We start from the raw sequence: 23,664 nt of genomic DNA on the forward strand, positions 1-23,664 counted from the left end.
CTGTAATTTCTAATAAAATGTTTCTATTTTTTCATTTCTTAATGAGTGTTCTTAGAGCACTCAATAAAAAGATCATCCTTCATCCTTCTCTACATATAAATGAAAAACTATCTGCTTGTTTAGGCTTTCTCACTTCTCTACTCACTCAACTTCATTTTTATTTGAATATTCTTCCTTTATGAAGCGGTGGATTTCACTCTAACATATGATATATTCTTTTATACTTTTAACTTCAATTTAACGATTTTACAAATTGTAACTGAATATTAAAAATCAATTTTAAATACATGTTATATTTGGCATATATTTAATTAAATCATTCCTATTATAGCAAAGCTTATATTATTTACTGATAGTTTGTTTGGTTTCATTAAAATAATGGTTGGATCGTGTTAGATTAAAAAATAAAATAAAAGTGAAAGCTTTTGAATTAAAATTAAAAAATCTTAACTAATATTAAGGTTATGTTTCACCCAATTTTTTAAAATTCAAATTAAGGTTTAAAAATAAATTAAAAGTTGTATGAAAATTTTATTTTTTTGTTTTAAAATTCATTTTAAGTTAAAACTGTTTGGTAATTTTTTTTAAAAAAGTTTAAATTTATTTAAAACTAACTGCCTTACTCAACAAAAGGACATATTGATAAAATAACAACGTTACCTATTTTTTTTTATCAAATTATGAAAAATTAACTAGTAATTTAGTTGTACAATCCACAAGGTAAATATTTATTTTATAAATTAAACATTGTAATTAAAAGGTGAAAAATTTCACAGTATTTTCTTCCCAATTTTATTATCCGGTTATACCACATCTAAATAAAAGGTTAAAAAGTATACTAATATATATCTTTAGATTTTCTTTCCATCCAGCATGAGCATGAACCTATAGGTTCATTGCTTATAGATAAGCAAATGGAAGATGATCTTCCTGAAAAGGTTGTTCTGGACAAATTAGGTCTGGTTTCACAGTCAGAGATGAAGCTGATAAAACAGGAAACACGTATAATTACTATCTATATTAATTAATCCAATTTATTGTGAGAAGATATATTTGTGGAAGAATTATGTGGACTCAATTCCAAAGTGAATGAAGAAATTAAGACAGATAGCTTTTATGAGAGGTTGGAAATCATGATATATATACCATTCATAAATTTAGAAACAGATTCAAATAGTGTTATGTTTTATTTTTTTTATTTTTATGGAAACTGATCTATTATTACATTTGCTGTTACTATACAACTGTAACTTGGTTACTTTGTTGTTTTGGTGGACGGTGGACCCTTTTGCTTCTGCTAGAAATATATATATATATATATATCCTTTTGTGAATAACACCAAATAATTCTATGGTGTCTCTTTGACCTTTTCAAGCAATACATAGCTTTTGGTGTAATGCGCTGATGAGGAAAAATCCAGAAAACAATGAATTAATTAATTATATGATTAGAGAAAGCATATATGACGAGGATACTCTGAATCTCAAGATAGATCAATCACATTTGAAATATTTTATGTAAAAATAGGCATGCAAAGTGTAAAAAGGGCTTAGCTAGCGTACACAGATCGCAATAAGTTGATTAAAGGAAACCATTTATAATTAGTTTATGTCAAATATATCAAATTTGCTTGCACCTCATTACAAGTACATTGCCAATTGCCATCAACACTATATATACAAAAACTATGATCAGATAATAGATGGTCAAAGACGATCGACAAGAAAATTATTGGGTCCGAGAGAGAGGAACTAAGCCATAATTACTAATAAAAATTCTATTATGTCACACAAGCATAACACTATAACCTATTCCAAGAGTAAACACAAATGTAACTAAGCAAGACGACAGAATGAAGCTTACAGTGACTACTAAGCTAGCTACTATATCCCTCCTCCTCATCTATGCATGTTTTTCTGCCAAATTCTTCTATGCAGCTGGGGCCACATCGATGACGCCATTATCATCATCGTCATCATCACCTTCATTTGAGATGCAAAACTTGTGGCCAAATTCATGTGTTGCAGCCCAGTCATTGCTCAAGGGAACACCATATTCTTCCTTGCAAATAAAGACCACCATTGTTACACACACAGATATATATGACAGAATGAATTATACTATATAAAATAAAAGACTGCCTCGGTTGTGGCCTAGCTTGTGTTGTTGACTCAATGAGCTCATGAGTCTTCACATTTATACACACACACTAGAAATTTGTATTTTTTTAAATAAAATAAAATAAATGGTCCAACATAGGGTGGCTAGCTTTTAATATATTCCGAAATCCGAATGGGATAATTCTACACTTTACAACACATTTTTTTAATAACACTTTTCATAATTTATTTATTTTTTTCTTAGCTCTTTCCATACCATTATTCATTTTATTTTGAATAATGATTGGTAGATATTTTTATTTATCTCTCTTTTTTTTACATCATATTTTTCTCATTTTCTTTCTTTAAGCTAAAGGTGTCTGCTAATTATTTTTGTATTATTTTATACTTTTTTATCTTTTCTTTCTCTCTCTCTTAAATTTCTGAAAAAAATGTGAGAATGGCATTAATTTCTCTTGGAGATTTTCTGAAAGATAAGTTTGCTTTCTTTGTTAACGAGGCACACTTTTGATTTTGTTTTCTTGTTAGAACCCATCGTTCTTTATGAGTGCAAAGGAGGCAATGGCTGAGGTGGTGAAGCTTCAGACCATACAAATTTCCATGGTGGACAAAACTTGAGGCAAGCTCATGGCTTCATGTTGCAAAATACATTCAACATGTGGAGTTAAGTGCTGCACACACGCTTGAGCTTCAGCGTCACATGCACTTGGATGACATGTATATGCCAAAAACAGCTCACAAAAGAAAGAAAAGGTGAATGTAAATGCCAAAGGGTAAGTAAGAACCTTTATAGGTTTTGGCTAAACGTGGTCTATGACAGAGGAAAAGGGACTTTTCAAACACATGTGTGCTTCATCATTCATTTCTCCCTCGTGACTTCTCAAATACATCACATTTGTGGCTTAAAGCCGATTGGGTTAGGTGCATATATTTTTATTTTTTATGAGTAGTAGTGGACATTTCTTCCCTCTAAATACATTGTTAACATTTATTATTTTTTTTCTTTATATAACATTACATTATACTACATGCTATTTATGTTTTTCTTTTGTGAAGTGGAGTTCCATATTAAATTTGAGTCATTTTTTTATTAAATTGAACTAAATTAAACTCATTAAAGTTGATTTTTTTTCTAACCTTATGAACAATATAAGTAATTCCAATTTGTTTGAATTTGATATAAACTTATATTTAAATGAGTATATATTCAACAGACTTGTAATTGAACAAATTTAAATATTATTAATAATACTAATATATTTCAAGTTATTTAAATGATAAATATTAAATAATATTTTATATTTTAAATTAATTTGGCATAAATTTAATTTAGTGTAAAAATAATATAAAATTGAAATTAATAAGAGTGTTCCATTTTTAAAAAATGAAAAACAGAAAAATTATAATTATTTATATTATGTAAGCAAGTTATATTTTATAATTTATAATATAGGAGTAAATAATAAATATTTTAAACATAAAAATATAGATGTATGATTAAATATATATTGAGGTGTATTAGGATGCAAAGATTTGAAAAATATATTTAATTTGTATTTTTTTATTTGAAATAAACATTAAAATAATTAATAAATTATTAATTAGTTAATAGTTTTAATTTATATAAATATAAATAAGTTATTCAAAAAATAAATTTAATTTACAAGTTAAGTAATCCGGAGGATGATGAGCTTGTGTGGGTGAATTCAAATAACAGAACCTTTAAAATGAAGTTGACATATACAACTATAGAAGTATGCTTGATCAATTAGGATATATATATATATATATTAAAGATCAATTAGGTTATATTTCAAATTCATTGCTCATTTTTTTTTATGGAAATGTTAGGCCCATGAGATGATTTTTTAGGCCGATGTTATTTCCACTCTCGCTATGAAGGTTTAATTGTAAATTTTATCATATATATATATATATATATATATATATATATATATATATATATATATATTTTAAAGATCAATTAGGTTATATTTCAAACTCATTGCTCATTTTTTTTATGGAAATGTTAGGCCCATGAGATGATTTTTTAGGCCGATGTTATTTCCACTCTCGCTATGAAGGTTTAATTGTAAATTTTATCATTAAATTTTTATTATTTATGAATTTTACCACTAAATTTTTTTCACGAATTTTACCATCAAACTTTCAATATTTCACAAATTGTACCCTCAAAATCTTCAACTTTTATACATTTTACCATTACATTCATAGCAAAATAATATAAGAAATCATTTTTCTAGATTTTTATATATCGATTATAGTTATAATTGATATAGAAATACAACTTTCTACATTGGTTGTGATTATAACTAATATAAAAAATCATTTTTATTGGTGATAATTACCACCAATGTCAAAAGTTAAAATCATTCATCTTTCATCAATTGTGATGAAATATGCAAAAATTAAAAACTTGAGTGATAAAATTTATAAAAATAAAACTTGGGTGGTAAAATTTATAAAATAATAAAAGGTGGATGGTAAAATTTGCAATTAAGCCTATTACTAATACACTCCCATTTGTAATTTGTTTTACCAAAATACCATGTGCCCTAGAAACTAATATAATCCCCTTTTACCGAACGGTGCTTCTGTAAACCGTGTTGACATGGTTCATATGGTTAAAGTACGTGGTTGGGGTGATTTAATGATGGGGTGTCTCATATTATGATGTGTGGGATATGGCTTGTAGTATATATGTTAGTGAATTCTAAAAGGATGATTTATGCTAGATTTTTGCTACAGTGATTCGAGTTGATCGATTTGTAATTGTAGGACTCTTATTGTTGTGATCAATGGTTATGTTTATTATCAATAGGAGGTATTATCTATTCTTATGTAGTTAGTGGTTGTATGTTCTGTGTAAAACGAGGAAAAGGGGAAGAATTTTTTTTTTTTTGTCTTGCTTTAATAAATCAAGTTTTTATATTCCCTTACTCCAATTTTGCTACCGAGTGGTAATGTGATATGCAGGTTTCAAATGGGGACACATAATTCAGTATGTTGACATGTCCATTTCGCAGAATCCTGTACCTAGAGGGAGGAGGCATAAGGGGAGTGTATTAGTTTTCAGAATTAAGGGTATTTTGGAGAATTTTTTTATAGAAAAAAAGAGTGTATTAGTAAAAGTATGGAGTGGATATAGAAAAAGCCTGAAAGTTGCTATTTCCAGTCTTCCTTATTACTAATCCTCTCCCCTTTTTGGGTGGAAAATAGATAGAGGTGTACAGCCAACCAATATTAGTAAAAGTATGGAGTGGATATAGAAAAAGCCTGAAAGTTGCTATTTCCACTCTTCCTTATTACTAATCCTCTCCCTTTTTTGTGTGGAAAATAGATAGAGGTGTACAGCCAACCAATAGTTGTGCAAATATTGAGGTCTAGTCATGAACTAATACTCCATGTTTTAAGGGATTGTATCCTTGCATCTGAATTAAAAGGGATTTAGCGAAATTTTTTTTACACTAATTAATCCAAATTATCCTTAAAAATAACTTTATTTGATCATTTTAAACAAATAATAATAAATTTGTTTATTTCCCCTCCCCTTTTGAATCAAATAAAATACTTTCCTCTGTTAAAATAATAAATCTACTGTTGTAGTACCAAACGCCTTGTAAGTGGCTTCACAAGCCTGCAACAGTCATTAATGAAGTCTTGATGCCCAGTCAAATAATGAGATAAAACTTTTTTTTTTTTGACAGAAGAGATACAACAAATTTTAAAGACCCCAACATAGATTTGTTCCCTAGTTACATCACATCCTTCAGCCTTTCCCAATTCCATCACAAGTGAGAGAAAGAGATATTGAAAATCAAACCATTTACAAAAGGAAGAGTCTATTCATACTTCTTTCCTTTGAGCTTTCCCTTGGGGATTTTGCTGAGCAAACCAGTATCCAGCTTCTGATAGTGATTTTGCATCTGATCAAAGACCTTGTACACAAAGTTGTCAACTTGATCCTCATACCTTTCATAGAGAACTGGGAGTGTATGTGCAGCAACAAAACCTTAAACATAACATAATAGAAGTTTTAGAAAATCAAGTATGACATAAAAAAGTCAAACTAGAAGGAAAAACATCATCGTTGAACTTCTAACAGTACCATATCATCCATTTGAACTTCAAGAAGAAAAAGATCCAGTATCCCACAAAATAATATACATCAACATACACTAATATTTGATTTCAAATAAGATTTGGTAATTGTGGAGGCATATTATCAGAAAACACTTAACAAGGTGTACATTTGTGTATGTGGATTGTGTTACACCATCCAAACTCCTGACTCCAGCATCTTAACAGGAATTTAAAATCTTTCAAATTGTTTCCTATGCTACACAGTTATGGCATAGACAGACAAATAACAAGCTTTTTAAAGTTAATATGCTGTTTTAATAATCCTTCATATCCATCATAGAAGCACAACATAAGGTTGGCTTTACCATCCCATAAAAGCTAATATAATACAATTTCCATAATTTCAATAATTAACATTTTTCAGAGCAGATATTTGCAGGATTAGTTGAAATTTTGAATTATATTTTCAAACTTTGTCTGACTTACTAATTCAAGTAGATACTCTGATCAACACATTCTAATCTATATCAACAGAAGAAACGAAAGCAGGTCTCTCACCAATATACATGACAGTCAAAAAATTGCACCAGCTCCCAATCACAGCACCAGCCCATAAGCTTACTACAACCTGGGGATGTTATAACCATTATGACAAATTCCACAAAAAGCATATATTTTTTCTTTGCAACAAAATATATAAATAAATATAATTTATCATATATAGTTAAAAACAAGTTATAAAATAACTGATCGCAAAGTAGGAAGTGCATCATCATGGTTGTGCATTTACAGATACTAAATACAACCACCCACGTTGATTATTTGTCATATAATACTACTCCAAATCATGTAAAACAACCTATATTGACCCAGGAAGCTTACAATTTAAAATCCTTGTTTCCCCAATTCAATTATATCATACCTCCTGCTGGATGTCAGCCTCCCCCACCCCACCCCCCACCAACCTACCCACACCCTTCCTGGGTGCCAACTCCTTATGTTTTTTACTCAGTAACGTTCAAATCTTTAGCAACAACAAAGTAATAAAATCAGGAATAACCACACAAGTAATTGACTGATTATTGCCATAACAAACAACTCAAGACCAAACGACTAGATAATGTTACATAAGGTTTAGTTGACTTGACAAGTTCCCACAAACTCAAGAAACTTATCCCTTCCTACTTTTGAGTAGAAATTCAAAGAATAAAAAAAGCAGTTGATAATTTCGATGAGAAATATCAATAACATGTCGCAAACCGAAGATGTTGTAGCAAACAAAGATAAATGGAATTGATTGAATAAAAAGTACTAAAGCAAATGCTGGCGTCAGAAACTGAAGAATGGTTTAACCTGGAAACTATGTTCTAACTTCTAAGCATGAACCTGGGTTGTAAATAACAATTACAACGAAAGCAAACATAAGAGTAAACGTACAATAAGAAATTGTTTTAGGCTTCCTCCACAAGAAACATCTTGGAGAAACCTCAAACCACGGTTAACCTCAGCACCAACTACAGTTGCAATATTCACGAAGATATCATCTGGGAGGACAAAACGGGGAACTTTAGATGGCTTCCTGTCACCCACAGAAAACAAAGCAGGTTTAAGCTGTAAAGTAGCATAATTTATTTACATAAAGTAAGACATCAAAAGAAGAGAAGATGCTTGGATAACCTGCTAAACAAGCCAGAAACATTTGTCCAAAGAAACTGTCCAAGCATACCAAGAGCCACAACAAAGAATAAAATAGTTATGAAATTATAATTAAGCCATTCAAAAAGCACCCATATAGCTGTTGCTGCCGATAAAACGCTAGCAGAGATCTTCTTGTTCCTCCATAACAAGACATCAGCAGCTACATCATTCAATGGAAACCCAAATAAAAATTTTAAAAGTCAGGGCCAATATGGTAGATTTTACAGGAAATTATCTAGAACAACCATACATTTTCCACCCCCTAAAATATGGTGCACAGGTTTCTGGCGTCCAAACAGTCTGTTGAATTGGTAGCTCACTGAGCTTGACTTGTCTTCTTCAAAAAATGATCCAGATTTTTGCTTCTCAGTAAGTGTTTCCACAAGGGTGTTTAAAAGGTTTTCAGCTGTGATTTTCTCAGACATTGTTCCTGCACTTCTATAAGAAAAAGAACATCACAAAATGTTGCATGAAAGTAGCTATCATGCCTAACACCACTGCAGCATCAATCACACCACTATGACAATCACATATGAAATGAATATAAGGTACAATTTTCTTTTTCCCGAACCATTGACAAAAGAGAAGAACATACCACAGACATCAAGTCATACATTCACAAAGACAAAAACTTATCTCATCTAAAATGGAATAAATCTAATTGGTCTATGGTCATTAGAAGAAACATCTCTGGCAATTAATTAACTTATCCTGTCTGTATTTAAACTTCATCAAGTTTACTACTTCAACCGCATTAAGTCTTTTTAGTGTCTGTTGTTTTAGATTGTTATTGCTGCAAATTGGTCTTAACTTCATAGTGTCTTCAGTGAACTAATAGCTTTCTCGATCATTTTAATTATTATTTTTATGCCTTTTTCCATTACTGTCATAGTCATTACAAGGCCTGAATATGGGGTTGAAATTTAAAGGATTATATGGAGAGCACGGTGAGTCAGTGCACAATACTCTATAAAATATGTTATAATGAGTCTCTGAGTGATTGGGACACAACACAGACTAACACCTCAATTTACTATGTTTGTTAGGGTGGAAAAAAGCGACCAAAGAGAGAATTATTTGGATTTTTTTTCTTTCTAAAATGTAACTTTCTTTTCTCTTATGTTAAAAAATATAAACTGGGAAAGCAGAAAAGAAAAAAGGGGTAGCACAAGTTTTTTTCAACCCAATTGAGAAGCATAAAAGACGCGCATTTGACATGCGAAGAAATTCAAAAGTTTAAGCACACGTGCAAATCCCTAACTAGTGCAGAATTGTTCAGTGAATTCACCAAAACAGAGTAGAGAAACGAAAACAAGAAAAGCAAAACAGCCAGCATCAAAGCAGAAGCAGAAACATGAATTAATTAAAACAGAAAAAGGAATGGTTTTCGTGCACAAACCAGAGAATGGAATGGAGGGTAGAAGCTAAGTAGCTACCGAACAAAGTAGTAGTGAAAAGGCACAACAGAGAGAGAGAGAGAGAGATGCTTATACGTTGGTATAATGAATGGCAGAAAGAAAGAAAGAAAGAAAGAAAGAGGAGAATGCAAAAGTTACTACTATAAATATTATTAAAAAAGCTACTATAAATAAAGTATTTGAAAAGAGTTTAATTTCTTTTATTTTAATTAATAAAAGTAGGAGCCAAGATAAATTTTATTATAAATATTTATTAAAAAAATTATAAGTTATAATTAATTTATATATACATTAATTTTGACTTACAACAAAAGCTTGTTTCATTTTTAAAAAAATTTATAGTAAAATTTATCTAAGTAGACTTATATATAAATAGCTATGTATTAATTGATTTTATTAACTATGTAATGTATGGTTAATATAATTTTTTTTATGCTTTGAAGCAGTTAAAATATTATTTGTATAACTTTTAATATAATCAATGATAAATTGAATAACAATATAAATGTGATTAATAATATTATCATATGGACTATTTTTTTTTCTTATTATTTTTATACTAGTTTAAATGGATTTTATGTTAATAAAATAATGATTTAAAGATAGAAATGTAGTATCTGAATAAAGAATTAGTGATAATTGAGCAACCACTCTTCCTCAGCAGTGTTCTGAAAATCAAAAGAAAAAACACGTGAAGCTCCACTCCACGTCATTTCCCATTTCGGATTTTTGTAGTCTGAGCCACGGCGTAAAGAACAATGCACTTCACGTATATTACTAGTCTAATAGTCTTGACTTGAGCAATGAGCAATTCAGCACGCATCTCTAATCTTTGAATTTTGATCAATCCACTCATTACGTTTTTTAAAAGAAATTATCTTCGTGGGTTCTACAATACTAGTACTGTATTATGTTAAATTTAAATTTTTTAACAAAAATCATTTTAATATTTAAAATTTTAACTGAATTTTTATTTTAACTTGGGTTTTATATATAATTAATCTCATACATTAATACTTCTATTTATATATTTTAGCTTCAACGACTATTGTTTTTATTTGCATTATAAATTTGAAATAATAAATATGTAAAAATAGAAAAATTAAATTATTTCCAAATTATTTTACTTATGATAATAAGTTAAAATAAAAAATGCATGAGTGTATTAATAAAAAAACAATTTTTGTTGTTCTTACATAAAAAAAAATACTTCATCAAATTATGCCTCACTGCTTAAAGGTGTCCATGAATTTGTTTTTCGCAAATATGTGCTCTCCTTGTATGTTGAAAAGTCAAGACGAGGATCAATCAATACTTGCATTGTTAAAATATCATTGTTTGTATGATCATATTCAAAATAACCAACATTAGCAATCATATTGCTGTATATGCATATATATGCTTAAGTGTATCCATGTGTTAAGAATACGTTGGACCATATATAAAATTGAAAATAAAATTGAAGTACTTCCGATACTTGTTACATATTCTTTTTTGCTGATTTTTAATCTTAGACCAAATAATTTTTTCTTTTCTCCTTACAACATTGGAATGATCTTAGACAAATTTATAAGTTCACTTGAGACAATTAACATACCTTAGATAATACCTCATATTATATGGGTTCTACTGTCCCAAGAAGTGGGAAATCAAAATGGCCTATTTTCAGTTTTTTTTTAAACTGCTGCAAATTAATTAAATGGTTTTCTTATATATGGTTAGCATGAGTTCAGAGTTTAGAGAACCAAGTGTAAGATGGCAAGCTCATGCATCTAACAGATATGGAAGTGAAGCATAAATGTAATCAAGCACTGGAACTTGGCGTTCCATTTGGCGGACTTTGTCAAGCTCTTGCATTGCTCGAATGATGTTATTATATGCCTTCAACTCTGCTCAAGTAAGTGCCCAACAACAATTAGTCAACACATAAGAATCATCATCCTACGCATTAGGACCATAAATAAATCAAAGGATGTTCAAATTAATTATTGCATATGTGCCTATAATTAAATTGATAGTAGCTTTGACGCCCATCACTTTGGGCTTAAATTAAAGGAATTCATGATCAAGAGTTCTATCCTATTAATTCCTCGATTAGTTAATTGTAACTTTATATTGGAAATAGTGTTTCAGATAAGCTAGTATATATGATAGTAAACATTAACAGAAATGAATTGCACAAACTTGACTACTTGAGTAAAGCAAAAGAATATTATAAGGATCGAGTTGATTACAGAATTGAAGAAGTGCTAATTTACAAAATTAGAACTAAAAAGATAATTGAAGTTACAGAAATATTAGTAACATATTTTCTAAGACATTTTTTTACACTCTAAATAATAATAAATTTTGATGAATTTTACTTTTGATTTCAGGAATCTCTCTTTATTTTATAATTTAGAGTAAATTTTTATGAGGTTTTGAACTTTATAGAAAATTTAAAGTAAATTATACTCAATACTCCTTCATTTTTGAACTTTATAGAAAACTTCTTAATATTTTTACTTTCGTTACACTTTCTCTTTAAATTATAAACGTCGACCATCTTTTTAGGTGTAAAAACGTTACACCAACTAGGGAAGCTCAATAATATAAAAAAAATAAAGGAATATCAAGTGTAATAAAAACAAATTTCAGAAAAATCAGTATAATTTTGTTTCTAATTTTTAATAAATAATATAACGAAGAACAGAAAAATAAAATATATTATTAGTAACTGTACCTATGCTCTTATACCTAATATCTAAAAAAAGTAACAAAATACTGATGCACCAGTGAAGTTACAACCTTTCAAAAGTATGTTAGACTTGCTTGTTCATCGGCACATCAATGTTTTATTACTTCATCCTAGTCAGACTCATATCTAAAGCACACAAAACGTTGGAAGTTAGTCTTTAATTTCTTGAACAAAAATATTAAAAACAAGTACTTGAACGGATACAAGACTATATACAATACAAGTTAATGAATATGACAGTCTCTTGCCAAAATGGGTGTGGCATGAGAATATGCATGTGATACGACGTGGCACCAATGAGAGTCTCTATTACCTTATCCCACATCGAGAATCTAATCCAGTTTTCCCAATCATCCTCTTCCAAATCCAAAATCATCTTTGCCACATAACACATTGAAACTAAACTCCAAGTTCCTACCATAGTGCTAGGAAAGTGAGTGTGAGAAAGAGATCACATAGCAGAATGGCTTCTACTCAATGTTTCTTGCACCACCATGCTCTTACCACCCCTGCCAGATCCCCATCACAACGCATCATGGTTAGCACCAAGCCTAACCAGCTTGTTTGCAAGGCACAGAAGCAAGAGGATATTGATGTCAGCCCAATCTCTCGCCGGTTAGCTCTAACCGTGCTCATTGGTGCTGCTGCTGTTGGCTCCAAAGTCCAACCTGCTGATGCAGCTTATGGGGAAGCTGGTATTTTACTCTCTCTCTTTATGATCATGTAATATAAAACTCAAATGATGGTAACAGCTCATTAGTCTTCGGATTTGAAGATGAAATACTCATTTGCATGATTATGATTTTTTTATACTGTCCACTGGTTGCAAAGATCATGCGATGCTTCAGGAAAAATATGTTATTTTTGGTGCCGTGAAACTCATGGACCACCCATATATGGCTGCAAATTGCTTTTCTTTGAACTGAATTTCAACATGCATAGTAACTAACGTGTATAATCTACTTTTGATTTTGTGGTTTTTGTGAATTTTCCACTCTTTACTACTTGGTAGAGTTTAAGATGAAATAAATTGAGTGATCATAAACCACCAATTATATGGATCAACTAAACTAGCAAGGGATTTTTCCAGATTAACTAGTGATCTAAAGTTCAAGGTCTGGGTGTGCAGTTGAGTTGAATATGCTAATTAAAAGAAAGCTTTACTGCTGATAATAGTCTTACCTCGCTTGAGCAGGATTGCCTTCTGCCGTAGATACCTGTTGTTTATACTAAAAAAATTGAGTGATCATAAGGGCACAATGCAAGCATAGGAATTTACATAGGTCTTGATGGTGGATGTTGATGACCAAATCAACTCAGATGCTTAGGCAATAGAAGTACACCCTTGCTCAAACCTTGTGCAGAAGTTATGATTGAAAGAACGGAATTGGCAAAGATTAGACTCTTAATTAAACTAACCATTTGGTGATAAAGTCTTGAATACCATGTCAAGGATCACCTTATCTCAAAAAGTTGTAGTATTCAGCTGAGGGCCCATAAATGAATTTGATCCCTCTAGTAATGGAGATGACATGATTTATTTGAGCAACTTGGTTGTTTTGCTTGCAGCCAATGTGTTTGGAAAGCCAAAGACAGACACAGATTTCCTGCCATACAATGGAGATGGATTCAAACTATCGATTCCCTCAAAGTGGAACCCAAGCAAAGAGGTTGAGTACACAGGTCAGGTTGTTAGATATGAGGATAACTTTGATTCAACCACCAACGTGGTTGTCACCATCACTCCGACTGATAAGAAGTCTATCACTGACTATGGTTCACCCGAAGAGTTCCTCTCTAAGGTAAACCTGTTTTAAACTAGTAGTTCTGTTTTTTTTCTTATTAATAAGGAACACTTGTAGCCCCATTAATGTACAGTTTTTATGTTTCAAGTTCCAACAAAATCAATGAAATAGTGACCAAATTTAGTTACTAAAAATTGTTGTTCTCTTGCTAATTCTGACATCATAAGTTTTAGTGACAATTTTCTTATAAATTGCATAAAGATTATTCCTTTACTAATTTTAACATTTTTTAGTAAACATTCAAAAAGAAAAATGGTAATATATGAAAATTTTGAAGACAGTGACACCAGTTTCTACTTGCTGGCTGAAATTCAAGATTTGGTTTTTCCTCATTGCAGGTGGATTATTTACTAGGAAAACAGGCCTTCTTCGGCGAAACACAAGCCGAGGTAAGTGATTGACGATCAAAACACGAATGAATGCGCCAAATATCATCATTGCATGTCCTAACTGAAGTCTGAACTTGAATTTCTCAGGGTGGTTTTGATCCAAATGCGGTGGCCACGGCTAACATCTTAGAGACGGCAACACCTGTGATTGATGGGAAGCCGTACTATTTTCTGTCTGTGTTGACAAGGACTGCTGATGGAGATGAAGGTGGCAAGCACCACATAATTAGAGCAACTGTAAAAGATGGAAAACTGTTCATTTGCAAGGCTCAAGCTGGAGACAAGAGGTGGTTCAAGGGAGCAAGAAGATTTGTGGAGAGTGCAGCAAGTTCTTTCAGTGTTGCTTAAAAATCTTCAATAATAGCTGGTTATATATATCTGCTATGTGTAAATCTACCTTAAGTGCTATCTATGTTTGAAGTTGTCTAACCTCCCTTTTGTCCACGAGTTTCATAATTTTAAGGGACTTGGTTGGATTAAGTATCTGAATACTTGGTGCGCATGTTTGGATGGGTATTAAATACACTAATCGTGAATCAAGTTGAGGCAAAAAACAAAGTTGCTTTGCGTCACTGCATGGTTTTTGGACGTGGAAATATTAGAAAACATGGATAACAAACCCAGATCCAAACACACTATTAATGTTCCTGGCGTTGTAAACACAGCCATCCATCCCCTTTTCTTTCTGTGCTTAAGCTAGCATTTTAACTTGTCTCCTTTGGTAAGCTGCTACACAAGCCGCGTCATTTATAGGCATTATGCTTGACAGAAGGTTCAAGGAGCATGCATGTTCGTAAAATGGCTTAAATTTTGAAGAGAAACAATTATCTCAAGTAGTGTAAAAAGTTGATTTTGAAACTTAGTTAATAGAAAGAGACCAAAGAAGAAAAATAATAAGCATGAAGAACAATGGAGTCTTCTAACGTGGAGGGATTTCCGGATTTAGGTAAGCCATGGACTGCATAGGACAAAATAGAAATTGATTATTTATAAGGACAAAACTTTCTTAAGGGTGGTTGTAGCTGTTTTTCATTCAGAATTGGAGTTTTACATTAGTAATCTGCATTAAAGATCAATGCAGATTACTACGGTGAAACTGAAATTATGATTAGACAACCTAATGAACTGCATCTAAGTTTTTGTCTGTTATTATTCTGTGGTCTAATTGTGTTTTGCCCATTCCAATACCATGATTTGATCATTAGTCTTTCTACGGCATGGTCTAATGGTTTGATTATTGGGAGCCACTGAGCCAGTTTCGAGACAAGGCAAAATAGCTAAAAGTAGCCTCCAAACTAAAATAGTTGTACAAAATAGCTAAAAGTAGCCTCGAAACTAAAATAGTTGTGCTCTCTTGCCATATCAGTGACCTCCATAAAACTTTTTTTTTTCTGGGTCTGAGATTAAGGATATTTTTTAATTCATTGATCAAAGATTAATCTGCCTGCAGCTCTCGTGACTGATACAAGAAAAGAAAATTTTGGATACTGTGATAATTAAACATAAATTCTACCGTTAAATTCATTGTTTTCACCATGTGTGCTTCCATGCATAAAACTTTAAAAAATTGTTTACAGAAAAATGTTAAATATATCTAAATATGATTGTTAATATTCATTCTAATTAATGATGACACTGAGGTGTAAGGAATTTAAATAAAGGAACAACAGAATTGAGAACATTATCCAAAATTTTAAATATTAATACAAGTGAGAAATTTTAAGAGATGCATAGACTTGACAAAATGGGTCCAACATGAACCGTCTATACATAAGACTGGGTCTGGTTCTTCAATTTAGTCCGAAGAGAATTGAGCCAATTTGATCTAGTTTGATGAATTAGATCAGATCTATGAAGTGTATGCTTGGAAATTACTGACTTATTTATAAAAGTTATGTAAATCAATTTCATGAAATGTGTGCTGTAAAGAAATCAATTTCATTGGTTATAATGAATGCCACCTTACTGTTTGTATTGCATCCAACCTAACCTATCTGCGCAGTTGTTACTTTTCTTGTAAATGATCAGCGGACGAGTTTATATGAACTATATTGACGTAAAATGAGTAAAAAAAAAGTGTAAAAAACGAATGAGGTTATGCTGATTAATATTGTTATTATAGAGTTATAAACTATGTTATAGATTAAATATATATATATATATATATATATATATATATATATATATTTTTAAAAAAAGTTAATGTAATGTAAATTAGTAAACCTTTAGAATATCCATTTTATTATAACTAGTTATTTAAGTCAGTGGAAATGTCTGACATGACCATGACTCAATAATTTAAAATGTCCACGATTCTGATCCTCTTTACTGAATATAGATACATATATACATGATACACGTACGACTAAACGTGCCTTAATTATCCCAGTTACGTTTTCCCATTGTTTAGACACAGCAGGAAGATTATAATACTGAAATGAAATGAAGTTAGTTCCGTATGGAAAGAGAACTGGGAAGGGAAACGCGTGATGATTTAAGAAACAAGCAAGGTATATACCAATTACCAAACCATACAAGAGTTTATCTAGCTAAGGGTAGTGATTGTCATTTCACCAAACACAAGGGAAAGCTATAAAAGAGAAGACTAGAAAAAGAAAAAGAAAAAAAAAAACAGAAATCAAGTAGAATTGGGTGTAAAATGTTATAAGTGCCAATTATTTGTCAATTTTATTAATTATTAATTTTTATCCCATAAGTTTGGCTAATTATATTTCACTAATCAACATTTATTTTTTCATTAACTTGAATTCAAGACCCTCAAATTCATTCCGGACAACATATATATTAATATACTGGTTATGTAATCTCAGTACAAAATAACTGTATTTTATCATTAAAAATCAATAAATTTATCATTGTATAACTTATTTTCCCTATAGTAAAATAATCAATAATTTCTAAATCAATACAAATATTCATAGTTATAAAAAAAATATATAGTAATATTATATTTTACGTATATATGTTATCATTCTTTGCAGCACAAGTAGAAAAGGAGAAGGTTTGGGACTTAGAGCGTGTGTGGTTTTGGTTGGTAACTGAAGAGTGTGTGGAAGCAGAAGAAGAAGGAAGAAGGAATCGGCGGTGTTCGACTGACGATCGCATCTCAAAATTGGGTTCGGATCATTCCTTTGCTTGTTCGGTAAGTCGGTGGATGGATCATCACCGTCTTTATCTTCTTCTCAACTTATTGGATCTGCCACTTCTGATGCCGATTGTTCTATCTTATGTTATTTCTGTTACTCTTCCAATTTTCTCTGTTTGTTTCCTCGGAAAATGCATATGTAGTTTGTTTGTTTATTTATTTATTTTGCAATTTTATCTGCTAGGCGTCACGCAATCACTCTTGTTTCGGTAGATGATTATAAATTTGGTAGAAACATTGTGCTTTCAAGTAGCTATTCTTGGATTCTTGCATTATTGTTATTATTTTTATTGTTGTTGTTTCAATTTGAGAAATCTGTTTTCTGTTTTAGCTTCTGTTTTTTCAGGACTCAGTTTTATTGTACTTACTGTTGTGGTTTCTGTTTTCTATGCATACATTTTTTTTAATCTGTTGTTTCAATTTGTTTGCTTGTGTTAATTAAGCTTGTGTTACTTTCTATGCAGACAGTTTTAATTTCTACACAGACATTTTCTAAGCTTATGTTAATTTGTTGTTTCAATTTGAGGAATTTGTTTGCTGTTTTTAGCTTTTCTGTTTTTCAGGTCTCGGTTTTATTGTATTTACTGTTGTTGTTTGTGTTTTTCTATGCAGACAATTTTTTTTCGCTTGCGGTTTTTCGGAGGCATTTTCTTAGTTGAATTGTATGGTTGTTTGTGTTGTTTTCTCGCTGCTGAAATTATATATGGGCTGAGGGCACACTTTTCATGGGAGGTGTGGAAGATGAAGAACCATCCATGAAGCGAATGAAATTATCCTCTAAAGGATTAGTTGGCTTGTCTAACGGTTCTTCTAAAGAACCTGTTAGAGGCTTGTCCAGTGACTTGATGGCTCAGCCCCTACTATCCAAAGAGGACGAACATGTTGTTGGTTCCAAAGGGGTTATAAAGAAAGAGGAATTTGTCAGGATAATTGCAAAGGCATTATACTCTCTTGGTTATGGAAAGAGTGGAGCACATCTAGAGGAGGAGTCTGGAATACCTTTACAATCACCTGGGGTAAATCTGTTTAGGCAACAAATACTTGATGGAAATTGGGATGACAGTGTAGCCACATTGTATAAAATTGGTCTGGCAGATGAAAGTATGGTCAGGTCAGCCTCATTCTTAATATTGGAGCAGAAATTCTTTGAACTTCTAAATGGTGAAAAGGTCATGGAAGCATTGAAGACCTTGAGGACAGAGATTGCTCCACTTTGCATTAATAATAGTAGAATTCGGGAACTTTCTTCCTGCTTAGTTTCACCATCTCCTAGGCTAGATATTCTAAGGGTGAGGTCTCGATCAAAGCTTCTGGAGGAATTGCAGAAACTTCTTCCCCCTACAGTAATGATACCTGAAAAGAGGTTGGAGCATCTAGTTGAACAAGCCCTTATCTTGCAACATGAGGCATGCCCATTTCATAATTCATTGGATAAGGAGATGTCATTATATTCAGATCATCATTGTGGAAAAGATCAGATACCTTCCAGTACATTACAGGTTAGAAATGATGTGTCTAATAGAACTCTGTTTGTTAGCTTTTCTTTTGTGTTTTACTTTTTCTTGATTATAAAGTTATGTTTACTAGATTTGCGAATGCTAAATTGTGGCATCTTGGAAATGGATGTGAATCTCATGTGATTATTGTTAAAATGCAATTCCTTTCTTGTAAATGAGATTTATGTATCATTAGTTGGATTCAAGAGTAAATTTTGTACATAGGTTTAATATTTATAATCTGATTTCTTTCCAAAAAACAACCCCCAAAGCCAGGGAGGAAAATGAGAAAAGGTATAGAATTTGTCTTCAGTTTCGTTGGTACATTCTTTTGCTATTTCTTTACAATGACCACCCAGCCTTTACTTTCTATAGCATGAGTGGCATCTATATTCTGATGTTATTTTCTTATTAATATTGCAACAGATATTAGAAGCACATGATGATGAAGTCTGGTTTGTACAATTCTCGCATAATGGGAAATATTTAGCTTCAGCATCAAATGATCGAACTGCAATAATTTGGGTGGTAATATTTGATACTGATCTGAGAATTTACATTTTGTCTTCTGTTCTCTTTCATATATATATATATATATATATATATATATATTTTATTTTATTTTTTTTAAAATTTGCTGATAAATGTGTTTTCATAGCTTGTGCTTTGATTTTGTCATCATACCACCAATCCAGATCCTAGTTGTAATATTTTACTTCAGATATCAGACCCCTCCCCCCAACCCAATTGATCAAGACACAAGAATTGCACTCTTAACACACACAAATAAAATATAGCTTAATGCTATGAAATTAGGCCTCACTTTTTAATTTTTGTTTAAATAGGTTGGCATAAATGGTAGACTGTCTGTTAAGCATAGATTATCTGGTCACCAGAAGCCTGTTTCTTCCGTTTCATGGAGTCCTAATGACCAAGAGATCCTCACATGTGGAGTGGATGAGGCTATTAGGCGTTGGGATGTCTCTACTGGCAAATGCCTCCAAATTTATGAAAAAGCTGGGGCCGGTCTAGTCTCCTGTTCATGGTTTCCATGTGGGAAATATATACTCTGTGGCTTAAGTGACAAGAGCATTTGCATGTGGGAATTAGATGGGAAAGAAGTGGAGTCTTGGAAAGGACAAAAAACCCTTAAGATATCTGATTTGGAAATAACAGATGACGGGGAAGAGATTCTAAGTATTTGTAAAGCCAATGTGGTACTGTTGTTCAATAGAGAAACAAAGGATGAGAGATTTATTGAAGAGTATGAAACAATAACCTCCTTTTCTTTATCAAAGGATAACAAATTCTTGTTGGTTAATCTTTTGAACCAAGAAATTCATCTATGGAACATTGAAGGTGATCCTAAGCTTGTTGGCAAGTACAAAGGTCATAAACGCGCCCGTTTTATTATCAGGTCTTGCTTTGGTGGCCTTAAGCAAGCTTTTATTGCTAGTGGAAGTGAGGATTCACAGGTATGAATCTTCAATCATCATTGATCAAAATCGGAAAATATTCGCCAGTGTAATTTTTTATAATTTGCAAATTGAAAGCCTTGATGTTTATATGTCTCTGTTAAATGTTTTTTATTTGCTAATTTTTTATTGCTGTCTCAATAATTTGTTAAAATAAGTTCAACATGCACTTGATGCATGCTATCGAGGATCACTAAAATATTGGCATAAAAGACCCATGAAATGGTTCTTTGTGGTCTGATTTACTGGACTTGAATGAATTGAACTACAAATTGTTATAATGTTCAAGAGTTACGGGCTTCTGCAATATTATTCTAGTTTATCTTGATAAAACTAGGAACATCTTGATTGATAATGCTGGAAGTCTGCTTGATATGGGACGTAGTTAAATCAGTTGGGGTTCCCTTTTGTATTCTTCTTGGCCATCAGTTTGTCAATATAACACCAAAGAAAATCCACACTAGTTTCTAGTTGTGGTGTTTAGTAGATTTTCCATGAGGAATATAGATACAAGATGTATCTTACATTGATAGAAATTTAGCAGCCGCTAAGCCTCTTTCTTTTGAATGTGAAACAATAATGCTATACAGCATGTATGACCCCTGCAATGTTATTGGCACTAGTTACCAAACCTCTTATGATAGTAAATTCTATTGGATAAATTTGGACGACTATTAAACTTGCATTGGGTATCTTTGTAGGTTTACATATGGCACAGAAGCTCAGGGGAGCTAATAGAAGCATTGACTGGTCATTCAGGATCTGTTAATTGTGTGAGCTGGAATCCAGCAAACCCCCACATGTTAGCCTCGGCCAGTGATGACCGGACAATTAGGGTATGGGGCCTAAATTGTATGCACAACAAGTACCAAAATGTTCACAGCAATGGCATCCATTACTGCAATTGAGGAACTTAGCATGACAAACTCATTCCAATTGATTTCTCTTTCTTCTTATCATTGCAATTTTGTAAATACCATTACTATTACCACAAGTGAACCATTCATGTCAAACATGCATGTGACTTTTCATATATCTCATAATAAATCCGTTTTCCATTAATGTCAAACTGCGATGAGAATTTTGTCTTGTTTTAACAAGTATCACTGGCATACGAGGGTTTGCTATAATACCTTAGTGAGGATTTCTAGACAATGGGTGGTGGATAAATATGACAATTAAATCTAAATTCATAAATTCAACTAAATTCTGACAGAAAAAACTCCATATGACTGAGTTTGGGTTCTCTGTTTTCCGAGATTTGTAAAAGTGAACTCTTCTGGTTCAGATTCAAGTTTGCATTTGGGGTTGTAAGTACCTAGCCTCAAATTGGCCATTGTTTATATTAGAGAGAGGATTTTATTCTCACACTCTCATTTCCGAGTTTGATTAAAAGAAATATTGAAAGCAACAAGTAGATATATACTCTTATGTTTTCACTACTTTACATTTAGAAAAAGTTAGAATGTTAGATACTAAAAATAAGCATCCATACAAACACTCGGGAGGGTTTAAACCATTTTATCCTTCAAACAAAAAGTTTCAAATTCTTTTGTGCATTTTAACGAACTTGAATGGTTATAACTTTTCATGAACATGTTATAACAATTAAAGTAAAACTAGCAAACATCTACGATATTATAAGGATTTTTTTTTAAAACTTTAAGTGAAAATATAAAAGTAATACTACTGTAAATTAAAGGGAAAAAAAAAGAACAAATTTCTTTAAAAAAATGAAAGAAAAAATCACTTGACATTAGGGGTGAGCATAAAATTGTGGACCGACCGCCTGAAGCTAAAAAATGAAAAACGGATAGTTTCGGTTGGATACTCGGATATGAACGGGTTAAAAATTTGATTTATTTTAATTACAACGGTTTGATCTCCATTTTGAAAAATGAAACCCATTCTTAACCAAACAAACCGACTAAGTAAGTGACATAAAAAATTTAAGGGTAAATAATTATTTTTGTTTCTTAGCGTGAAGAGTAGTGAAAAATTTGTTTTTGAAATATGGAAATTCAAATTTTAGCATCCGCAAGTGAAAAAAGTGCGACAAATTTATTCATTCGTTAACTTCTGTCCGTTATCATTAATTAAAGAGCTTACCTGACACTGAGGAACAAAAATATCACAAAAATGATTGATTGCTAACATGATTGTTGAATAGATTGAACCAAAATGTCGGTAAGTTTCTATTAAATCAAATTGTCAGTGAGTTCCCATTGGACTAATTTGTCAGACCCCAATTTTTATTTCATTTAAGGGTAAAATAATTTAATTTTTATCTTTTTATGATTATGTTTGTTCTAACTTATCTCTGCTTCCCTATTTTTTAAGTGTTTATTGTAATGTTATGCTTGATAAAAAAAGAAGAAAAAAGAGATGAAGATTAAATTATATTTTACCTTTAAATGAAACAAATTGTGGGGTCTGACAAATTAGTCCAATGGAAATTTAGTAACACTTTGGTCCAATTTATTTAGCAGCCATGTTGACAATTATTTTTGTGACATTTTCGTTCCTATGTGTCACATAAGTTTTTTCATTAATGGTAACAAACAGAAGTTAACATATGGATGAATTTGTCGCACTTTTTTTATTGTCGATGACTAAAATTTGAATTTTTATCTTTCTTAAATAAATTTGTTAGTGCTCTACATATTTAAGGACGAAAATGACTATTTAGTCAATATATAAATTTGTCACACTTTTTTCATTTTTGAGGACTAAAATTTGAATTTTCATCTTTCAAAAATGAATTTATTAGCAATCGGACAAAGAATGACTATTTATCATATATTAAATTAAAAGTTACTATTGTCTCTCAAAGGTCCATTCCTTTCTTTATGTCCTTTATTCCACCGTCATATCCTCCATTGAAGATTACTCCTCTGTCAAAGGGGGTTGTGGATAGGAACACTAGAGTGTAGGAAGTGTTGAAAAAAGCCTTCGTCATAGACGTAATTGTCTCCTAACTGAAGACAACTTGCATGCTTAGATATCAGAGTCGAGCTTCTACTAAGGAAGACGACTACTTCTTTGGTTTTGCTCTCTTGTAACAAGGTGTTACCACGCCAGTATCTACTTTCTTTTCATCTCAACTACCCGCATAATCCATCATCCGAAACATTATCAGTCAGCAGGTTTAAATGGATGTGGTATTTTGGGCCCGCTGCTTAGTCCTACTTGACATCTATCAAAGTTTAAAACTAATTTTTTTCTTCTTAATATCAAAGATTAAGTAAATTAGTA

At 31.5% G+C, this 23,664-nt stretch overlaps 3 protein-coding genes across 4 annotated transcripts; 2 read left to right on the forward strand and 1 right to left on the reverse strand.

The window, feature by feature from the left end:
- Positions 1–5,722: 5,722 nt before the first annotated feature.
- On the reverse strand, positions 5,723–9,456 carry LOC114401545 (reticulon-like protein B8). 2 transcript variants are annotated; one of them, XM_028364079.1, is made up of 6 exons: positions 9,323–9,456; positions 8,174–8,353; positions 7,903–8,083; positions 7,663–7,804; positions 6,784–6,853; positions 5,723–6,154 (listed from the first exon to the last, which is right to left on the reverse strand). In XM_028364079.1, exons 2-6 carry the CDS (start codon positions 8,346–8,348, stop codon positions 5,985–5,987), a joined length of 738 nt encoding a protein of 245 aa, XP_028219880.1. In that variant the 5' UTR covers positions 8,349–8,353; positions 9,323–9,456; the 3' UTR covers positions 5,723–5,984. The 2 variants fall into 2 exon arrangements, with proteins under 2 accessions (XP_028219880.1, XP_028219869.1); XM_028364068.1 differs by having other exon boundaries at positions 8,174–8,361.
- Positions 9,457–12,459: 3,003 nt separating this feature from the next.
- LOC114401554 (oxygen-evolving enhancer protein 2, chloroplastic-like) lies at positions 12,460–14,826 on the forward strand. Its single transcript, XM_028364089.1, has 4 exons — positions 12,460–12,773; positions 13,648–13,880; positions 14,222–14,272; positions 14,360–14,826. The coding sequence occupies exons 1-4, from the start codon at positions 12,542–12,544 to the stop codon at positions 14,618–14,620; spliced, it is 777 nt and encodes a 258-aa protein (XP_028219890.1). The 5' UTR covers positions 12,460–12,541; the 3' UTR covers positions 14,621–14,826.
- A 2,439-nt stretch (positions 14,827–17,265) lies between these two features.
- LOC114401564 (WD repeat-containing protein 26 homolog) lies at positions 17,266–21,478 on the forward strand. Its single transcript, XM_028364100.1, has 5 exons — positions 17,266–17,435; positions 18,051–18,937; positions 19,361–19,462; positions 19,780–20,409; positions 21,111–21,478. Exons 2-5 carry the CDS (start codon positions 18,164–18,166, stop codon positions 21,315–21,317), a joined length of 1,713 nt encoding a protein of 570 aa, XP_028219901.1. The 5' UTR covers positions 17,266–17,435; positions 18,051–18,163; the 3' UTR covers positions 21,318–21,478.
- The last annotated feature ends 2,186 nt before the right edge of the window (positions 21,479–23,664 follow it).

Source organism: Glycine soja, chromosome 2 (assembly GCF_004193775.1).
Source record: "Glycine soja cultivar W05 chromosome 2, ASM419377v2, whole genome shotgun sequence".
NCBI classification, from domain to species: Eukaryota; Viridiplantae; Streptophyta; class Magnoliopsida; order Fabales; family Fabaceae; genus Glycine; species Glycine soja.